The sequence below is a fragment of the Engraulis encrasicolus genome, chromosome 15, assembly GCF_034702125.1.
Source record: "Engraulis encrasicolus isolate BLACKSEA-1 chromosome 15, IST_EnEncr_1.0, whole genome shotgun sequence".
In the NCBI taxonomy this organism is placed as follows: Eukaryota; Metazoa; Chordata; class Actinopteri; order Clupeiformes; family Engraulidae; genus Engraulis; species Engraulis encrasicolus.
In genome coordinates this window covers 13,590,674-13,600,673 of record NC_085871.1, presented here as the reverse complement: position 1 = coordinate 13,600,673, position 10,000 = coordinate 13,590,674, and the positions used below count along the sequence as shown (strand labels likewise).

The following is a 10,000-nucleotide window of genomic DNA, read 5'->3' as shown; positions in this document are numbered from 1 at the left end:
GTGAATAGGTGTGTATTTATGTGAATCGGTGTATCTGTGTGTGACAGTGTGTGTGTTGTGTGTGTCTGTGTGTGTGTCTGTTTTCGACTGACGTTAGAAACACCAGAGTGGTAGTCATCCCATAAAAGTGTACTGTGAGGCATGCGCACATGGACACACAAACGCATGCACGTACTCACACACTCACACACGCACGCCCGTACAAATACACACATGCACGCTCACAAACGTAGCATCATAATCCATCTGACAATGCTGATAAGTTTCCCCTCAACAGAAGAGCTGTCAGGTGTTGGAGAGACGCTTCCAGTACAGGGACCTATTAGGATTTCCCAAACCCCAGACAGACAGACCCAGAGACAGACAGACAGACAGACAGACAGACCAGCAATCAGGCAGACATACAGAGAGTCAGGCAGGCCAGGTAGGTGGTAATAAGGCAGGCAGGGTGTGTCATGTCAGTGTTTCTGTTCAAACCCCTTTCCATCTTGCCAACCCCCTACACCTGCCTTGTTACTGTCCAATCACCCCCCCACACACACACACACACACACACATCTGACACACGGACCCACTCCCCAGGTCATAAACACACAGACCACAGCTCATGAATTTTAAAGGTTTACAATTTAAACAGCCGGCAACTAATTGTCCAACGATGGATGGATGGATGGATGGATGTATGGATGGATGGAGTGAGGAGGTTGGATGAATGATAGATGGAGGGGGTGAAGAGTGGACGGTGGAGTGGAGCAGATGAGCTGTCCTCCAGGGGAGTTGATGGCACCTGGCAGTGTTTCCAGATGTGCTCAAAAACCGCCTGGAGGTGCTAAATTCCACCCAATTTCAACAAATTGAATTGATTTCTATGGGCATAAAAAAGGCAGAAAAAACGCCAAATCGTTGTTACCCCCAGGCGGCTTTCCCAAGCAGCCCAATTGGGCGGGTAACCGCCCAATCTGGCAACACTGGCACCTGGACTGACTGTTAGTGCCTCTGTAATGGCTTCCTATTTCCTAGTTGGATCGAAGGGGCGGCGTTACCCTGTGTGTGGACACACATGCTCAAACACATGCACACATACAAATATACAGCAAACAAGCCAACCGGCCTGGCCTGGAGTGCAGAGGACAGATTGAATGGGAGAGTTATTGAATAGATTGTGTAGTCCTGGTGGAGAGAGAGAATTGAGAGGCTTGTGTTTGGGTCAGTCCTTGACCAGGCAGCGAAGCACTGTTGCTAGGCTGCAGCTTGGCCATTATCCCCCCTCTTGATCGACAATCAGCCCAAATCTGCCGGTGCACGCCCTCAGACTAAGCGATGGCCATTTTTCACTCGCCAGCCAGCCCAGGACAAGCGGCTGTGGCCAGAGGGATACCTGGGAAAGATGCAGCCACCACCTGGCCCCTCCTCCCTTTTCCCTTCACCCTTCTCCCTTCTACACACACACACACACAGAGACACAAGCCCACTTAGCATTCAGGCCATGTTAGAGTTCCCGTGGTCCATTCTGAAGGCCCCCACTGTCAGGCCCTGGATGACATATCACCATACTGCTTCTCTCTCTCACATACACACACACACACACAGACACAGAAACACACACACACACACACACACACACACACACACACACACACACACACACACACACACACACACACACACACACACACACACACACACACACACACACACACACACACACACACACATAAATACGCACACAGAGAAACCACAGACACACAAAAGAACGAGACATCTCACACACATGCACATGCACACATGGGGCAGCCGTGGCTCAGTGGTTAGAGCACTGGGTTGGCAACCCCAGGGTTCCCGGTTCAATGCCCGTTCGGACCACGGCTGAAGTGTCCTTGAGCAAGGCACCTAACCCCCACACTGCTCCCCGGGTGCCGCTCAGCAGGCAGCCCACTGCTACGGACTAGTATGTGTACTTCAATGTGATTCACTAGTCCAAGTGGGATAAAGTGCAGAGAAAGAATTTCCCCTAGGGGACCAACATTGGCTCCAATTGACTCCGATTGGCATTACTTCACACACACTATTTTTCCTGCTATGTGTGAACAGCTGAGACCATAGTCATCCCTCTGAGGGAGTGTGAGCAAAGTCAACATCAGCAGTAGCCAGGCTGCGCCCTCCTAGTGACGCAACACCTTCAGCATTGCTTCTAGTCAGGCCAGGAGAAATACAAATATCGTTTCTGAGCTCCAGAAAAATCGGGAACTTCTCCCACTTTGTCAGGAAACAAACAACCAGTAGCAAACCAAGGGAGGCGGGTCAACCATGCCTTTTGGGAAATGGTCATTGTTATGCTCTTGGTCAGACCAAGTCTCGAAGAGATTTGAAAGTCGATGATAATCAGGCTACATCAGCAGAGGCTGCAGACTATTTAGTAGACTTTTCTAGATTTGTATCGTGTCCCTTTCACTGGATCAGACTTCTGGGATGGGACGGAGTCCCATAAAGATTACAAAGGGAGAAAGACAATGAGTGCTGGATCAAACCACGTTGACAGGAGCAGGCTTTGTGCAGAGCAAGACCGACCCAGGGGGGTGGGGGGAGAAAGTTACCAAGGGAGAAAGACGATGAACGACCGCTGGCTTACTGGCTGACGATACAAAGCTACTTGCACTAGACCGCCAGTGCACTAGACAACTGTTCAAAAACATTCTTTAGGGGAATTGTCACAGAGCTCTGAACAGGGAGGAGATTGACGAGTTTCATTTAAAGAGGCGCTTAATTAGACAGATTGATTTTCCTGTCCAGATGTGCTGGGACCACATCAGTCAAATGTTAGCCCCTTACTCCAGGCAACGCACTGTAAGCTGACATGATTCCCATTCCCTCCCAGCAGGGGATGCTGTCACACACATTATACTACCAATGTCTATAATGTGAAAATGATGGATGGCTAATGTAAATGTGACATAATGTCTAATGTAAATGTAATGGGTGACAGCTCAGCACAGCTCAGCGTGGAACATTAGTAAATGAACTTCTTCTCTACTGTATGTCAATACGCAAATGATGTTTAAACAGACAAACTAGCACTGTTTGGTATACAGTACAGTTGAAACATATCATAGAACAAACTGACACCGCAAAAAGGACATGTGGTCTCAGGTTCAAGCCTGCGCTGGGCTGGCACTGCATGAGGACTTCAGTAGGGAAAATACTGTCAAGCTTCAACGAGTTTCTGTGACTCATACACGTACATCTCACTGGAGATGACTGAATGATTGACTGAATGAATGAATTAATGGATGAATGAATGAATGAATGAATGAATGAATGAATGAATGAATGAATGAATGAATGAATGAATGAATGATTTTATTTGACATTCTCAGTTCTTATATAAAATTAAATAGACAATTTAGTTCCATATAAACCACACCACATAATACAACAAACAAACAAACAAACAAAAACAGAGCCAGGATAACACAATAAAGCTTGGAAGCATATTTGCATTGTGGTCCTTTGATGTCGGATGGCAGCAGGTATTAAAATGACAGAGTGGCACTGGACAAATTCCCTCTCGACACCCTGCAAACATACATCACAGCCTCTGCCTCCCATTTCAGGGGTGAGTTTCTCAAAAGAGAAGTTGTTAGCCTGTTAGCAACTTTGGTAGTTGCCAATGGGAAAATGCATTGAAAACAGCAAAGTAGCTACTGTAGTTAGCAACTTTGGTTTTGAGAAATTCACCCCAGAGGTGTTGTGGGCTGCTGTGAGGTTGCAGCCAAACGAGGGTGCTGGATTGGAGAGGAATTAACTGTACAGAGAGACCTTAGTCACATAAACAGCATCAAATTGAGAGCTGGCAGTGACACACCAATCTATTGGAGACATGATCAAACACCTCAACACCTCAAATAATTGAAAGCACTTCTGACTGATAATATTGCCTTTAGCTGGTTTGGTGGTGTAGAAAGACCTTAGTGAAGTGGAAAAAAAGAAGAAAAAACCTTCAGACGTCAGTGACAGTGACTCACCCATGTTCCTAAGTTGGAGATCGAGACAAATACCTTGACACCTGAAATATACTGTTGACTAAATTAGTAGCTTGGATTTAGCAGGTTTGGTAGTATAGTTGTGTCAAGCGTGTCACAGCGACTCACCCTATGCCCCTAAAGGTATGGACAAAGGCCTCCTGACACCCTGAAAACAGGCTACTGACACTGCCTTGGCTTTTAGCATGTCTTTCTCTAATAACAGAGTTATTGTGAGGTCTCAGGTTCAAAACAGAAATCTGTGACATCAGCGGCTCACCCATCTCCCTGGAAATCTGAACAAAGCCGTGCCAGCCAGGTCTGCACAGTTCCATGTCATTGGTCTGACAGCCCATTAGTTCGATATCCCGTCAGTCCAAGCCCACACGTTAAAACTATGTCCAAACCAAAACAATTCCTAAACCTAAACGTCAGTAAAGGAATCTATGTTTTTGAGCGTGTATATTTTGGCTGAAAAGAAATGCCCACACCCAGTAGTCTGAGCATTGTGCACACCTGTTGGACTAATAGGATGTCGGACCAAAAGGATTCTTGTTACGCTTATGCACTGGCAACGCGGAATACAGGGTATCTCCCAGTGGGAAAACAGTCCTAAGAACCCAATACTGTTGTTTTTGTTATTAGTTTCATAGAGATTAACCTACAATTTATATGGGGCTAGGCAAAAATGTCCTGCCCTATTTTGATACCAGTCTAGTCCTACTCCCGACAAAACAAAGCAAAAACGTATTTGGCTTAGAATTCAGCTGGCTTCATAGCATGTCTCCATTCCATAGCTTCATTACTGTGGTTAACTGTGGGTCTAGACTGGCGAGAAGCCAACTCTGTGGGAAGATGGTGACAGTAACAGTATCAGACTTCAGAGGTCAGCGACTGATAATGACTCACCCATCTAGCTGGAGATTTGGACAAAATGCCCGCCTTGGACACCCTGGAACATTCACTACTTATAATGGCCTAGTTTTTAGCTGGCTTGGATTTTAAGATGACAGGGTTATTGAGAGGTCTTGGTTTCAAGACAGCCCAAAAAGACCTTGGTGACATGAACAGCGTCAAGCATCTAGTCAGCAACATTGTTGACTCACCCATCTCCCTGGAGGTCAAAACTCCAACTGCATACACAAAACCATACTGAACTTCTTTACCCGCATATTTAAGCTACATTAGCAGCACATCTGCCTTGCACAGAAGAATTACTGTAGTCCACCATTTATAAACAGCATGAGGCATCATAAGTCAGCAACATTGGTGACTCACCCATCTCCCTGGAGAGCTGGATAAAGGCCTCCCGACACCCCAAAAACATACACACAAAACCATACTGAACTTCTTTACCAGCATACTTAAACTGCATTAGTAGCACATCTGCCTTGCACAGCAGAATTACCATGGTCCAAAAACATAAACATTGCCAGGCATCTAAAGTCATTGGAACAGGTGACTCAGCCATATCCCAGGAGATCTACAAAGGCCTCCTGACACCCCAAAAACATACACACACAAAAACACACAGAGCTTCTCTAGGCGAATACTTAAGCTGGATTAGTAACACGTCTGCCTTACACAGCAGAAGTGTTGTAGTCCACCGTGGGTCTGGACACCGTGTAAAAACATAAACATTGTCAGGCAGCCAAAGTCAGTGGAACAGGTGACTCACCCATCTCCTAGGAGAGCTGGACAAAGGCTTTGATGCCCCAAAAACATACACAAAAAAGAACACACTGAACTTCTTTAGCCGAAGACTTCAGCTGGACTAGTAACACGTCTGTTTTACGCAGCAGAAGAGGTGCGGGCTCACTTTGGGTCAAGAAAAAAGAAAAACAGAAACAGCGCCAGGCATTACAAAGTACGTAGAACGGGTGACTCACCCATCTCCCTGGAGATCTGGACAAAGGCCTCCACGCCGCTTTCACCATAGCTGCCCTCCGATGCCAGTGTGGACACGTAGTTCCAGCCCATCGCCGTGACGATGTCCAGCATGGCCTGCGCCTGGTAGGAGTCCGGCGGCACGACGCGTGAGAAGAAGTCATAGCGGGTGTTGTCGCTAAGGTCCGGTGCCGTCGAAGCATAGCTGATCTGAGGAATCTGAGGAGACAAAAAACAATGGAAGGATACAGTTTGAGTGACAGTTTGAGACATAAAGGCGTTATGTTGCTGCCACATAACAAAAAGGGAGAGAGGGAAACTAGGAATTTGAAAGAAATTAGGCCAGTAGCTAGCAAAATGTACTCTGTGACTGGATTGCTGATTTTTTAGATTGAAGTTCTAAAAAAGAATATCTGAGGTCCACAGAATATAGGGCTAATGTGGATTTTCAACATTGTACATTGTACAACTGGCTGCTAAAATATGTTTAACAAGTCCTACTGCAGAGTAAGACCAAGAAAGTTTCTACTAACAGGAGATGGGTTGCATCAGTACACTGCAGTCAGCCGAAATCCTTAAAGCCAGGGTCGCTGATAGCTTTGGCCAGGCCCAGGAAAGATTCACCTCAAAGGACCCCCCCACTCCACACTACATTGTAATGAGGACCCAATTGTGGGCCCTGGACAACTGAACCCTTTTTCCCTCCCTTGTTGGCTGCCCTGGACGGGTCAGGAAGCTGTTGACAGTAGGGGAAGGAGGCAGGCAAGAGGAGGCAAGGCAAGCGGAGAGGTGAGGAGACATGGGTCTCATCAACACGAGGCCTGGCTAATGGACTTCAGTGTGGAGAGGGTTGACTGACAGATTGATTTCCTTAGAGAAAAGAGAGCGATGGTGTGTGTGTGTGTGTGTGTGTGTGTGTGTGTGTGTGTGTGTGTGTGTGTGTGTGTGTGTGTGTGTGTGTGTGTGTGTGTGTGTGTGTGTGTGAGAGAGAGAGATAACGAGAGAGAAAGAGAAAAACAGAGAACGAGAGAGAGAGAGAGAGAGAGAGAGAGAGAGAGAGAGAGAGAGAGAGAGAGAGCATGCAGACAGCCATACAGACAGGCAGACAGAAAGAGAGAAGATGCACACCCTTTCCATTGTCCGAATGAGAGATGGTGAAAAAAGAGCAAGAGGGTGATACAGAAAAAGAGCGAAAGAGAAAGTAGGGATTGATTTGTATGCAGCGGAGGGCGTCAGTAATTCACACTCCTGTCACGCCTCCTACGCAGACGTCTGTAAGTCCAAACAGTCAAGCAGCGCTGATGACTTCACATTGCCAAATCATCTGCTAGACTGTGGTTACTGGGGTTACTGTAGATGGGATTGCTCATACCGTCAATTTTTTTTCTTCTTTCCTCTCTTACCTACTCAACACTGACACACAATCGTTCACTCAAAAAGAATCCCACTGTCAGCCTCGTTTTTTTTCCCTCCTCCAACAGACTTCTGACACACTGCCTGATTTTTTACCTCCAATTCTTTATTTATTTCTATTGATTTAGCAGTAAAAAAAAAAAATCTGATCTTTTCTCACACAGAGACTTGGCCGCCTAGTACAGTACATTTGTTGGACCACCTTCCTCAGCCTAAGCAATCACTTGGAGGAGGAGTGCCAAGGTGTATTTTGCTGGCCAAATATCTCCCAAGCTTGAGACTGGCCTGGCCCCTGAAGTTTTTGGCCTCAGAAATGTTACAGCTTGACTTTACAAGGTGTTGAAACCCTGCAGATGGCAGAGATGTCGATTTCAACACTGTGTTGCATTCAAGGACAGAATATTGCGTGGACCTTCCTGGATATGGAAGGGGGCCCATTTTTGTTGTCTGGCCCAGGGGCCCCATGAAGTCATAATCCATCCCTGTCTGCACTCTGCACTGAGCTTTGTACTACAAGATATGTGCAGTCAATGGGCCGCACGTCTGTTTGTTCACAGTCTATTGTAGTTCTGACACTGACAAAGCACGTTGTGACTGTCTGACTGTGACAAGCACTGTATAAATATATCTTACTTACTTACTTACTTATTTACATATTCCAGTTGAAGTGAGGTTGGAAAGAAAAAAAGTGCAACAAGAGCCATCAGATGCCGACTTGCCACCCAGCTCAATGCTAGATGCAATTGACGTTGTGTGTTTGTCCCCACCTGCAGGCAACCCAAAACACTGCGGGTGGACACAGTCAGACAAACAGACAGTATCGCTGCAATTACTCCAAGGGCAGAAGCCCACCGGTTGAAGACATATAGTGGACTTGTGATAGGAAGATAATTTCAAAGTGGCAAGGACCTACCGGCCGACTTAAAAAAATAACACACACACACACACACACACACACACACACACACACACACACACACAGACACACACACACACACACACACACACACACACACACACACACACACACACACACACACACACACACACACACACACACACACACACACACACACACACACACACACACACAGCCCATATGGCGAGTGTCAAACCAAAAGTTGCCTTGTGTCACTTTAAACACAGGTTGGAGTTTCATTGTGTGCACTGTGCTCTAAGAACGTGCTCTGCCTTCCAAAGACAATGTGTTGTAACTATGCAAATATTGAACCTGAGAGAAATGTCGGTAAAGCTCCACATATAATGCCCAGTCAAGCATGGTGTAGGTTTAATAGCACCGATGCTTTCATTTACTTTCATATTAGGAAGAAGCGAGAGATTTATTTATTTATTTATTAACAAAGCAGGTGTTACAAAATCAATTTCCAGTCAAACTCAATTTTGGCTTTAAAAAAAAGCATATTAAGCCTTTTTGGCTGCGCAGGGCAGTGCTGCGTAACCACCAGGGCCGCAGCTTTGGCCAGGCCCGGAACAAAATCAACTAAAATATATATATAATGTAATTAGGGCCCAATTCTGGGGGGTCCTTCTCCCTGGGCCCGGGACAACTGACCCCTTTGTCCCCCCTGTCGGCTTCCCTGGTAACCACAATGAAGAATGAGGAAAAGCTATTCCCATCCATTACATTTAACTGGCATTTACCTTCATGAACCTTTTCCAGAGCTACTTACCGTACTGTAGGTACTGCAAAGTATTTATTTAGGTGCTACTTTGGCTCCGTCCTTGGAGCAATATTGAGTTAGATGCCCCTTTGATCTCCTTTTAACAACTCGCAGAACATTAAGCCTCAGCTGCTCCTGCTGTATCCATTACATTGCATTACACCTGGCAGACAGACAGATAATTTGAGGTACAATGCACATGCATAAGCCTGTCTGAAAACTGGAATGAACAATACATTGCAAGCAGGGCCCTAAATTATCATCAAATTTTCATCACCAGACAAAATGGCTAGTAGATGGTAGTCCTTTAATGCGCGCCGTACCTCCAGTGGCACGCTGTAATAGTCATTAAAATGTAACTACCATAGCACTAGAATACTATGACACAACACAGGCCCTTTAGTAATGCACCACAACTTGGTCATTACCGTACTGGTAACAACAAATTTATAATCCGCGTCTTAACCACTCTACTAATGGGTCAATGTGGCTAGTAAGTTGGTCTTTTCTACCAGCCAAACTGAAAATTCACCAGTTTTTGGCTGGTTGACTGGTGTTAATTTAGAGCCCTACTTGCATGTTCTGAAATGTATACTTTCTGCTGGGTCTCTCACACACAAGGAAGCTCAGTAATCAGCTCATCTACCTGGGCGAAATGTAAAATTCAAAGGAAGGTCATAGATCATAGGCAAGGCAAGAAAATTCATTAATTAGACTGTATACAACTGGGGTCTACCTACATCTAGCTTTACCAATAACTAATAATAGTTGTGTAGGTACTTGGTTTAGTCTCTAAATGCCAATAGCAACACTCTGTCAAAACGAGAAAAAACACGCACATCTGTCTGTTAAAAGATTGTTTTATTGAAGTAGTATCACGAAAACTATAATGTTATGAATGTTGAAACTTTAAGTGAACTCTCTTTTTCTCTTTCTCTCTCTCTCTGTTCTGTTGTTTATCTCTTAAACGACGAACATGGAAAAGGCCTTGGAAATGCC

At 45.6% G+C, this 10,000-nt stretch overlaps 1 protein-coding gene across 1 annotated transcript in view; it reads right to left on the bottom strand.

Annotated features, from left to right (window-relative positions):
* The window catches only part of grm8a (glutamate receptor, metabotropic 8a), a 395,792-nt gene that overhangs the window by 249,924 nt on the left and 135,868 nt on the right, over positions 1–10,000 (bottom strand). Inside the window, exon 2 of the mRNA XM_063217108.1 lies at positions 5,909–6,125. Within this exon, the coding sequence (XP_063073178.1) occupies positions 5,909–6,125 (217 nt within the window). The remainder of the gene's footprint in view (positions 1–5,908; positions 6,126–10,000) is intronic.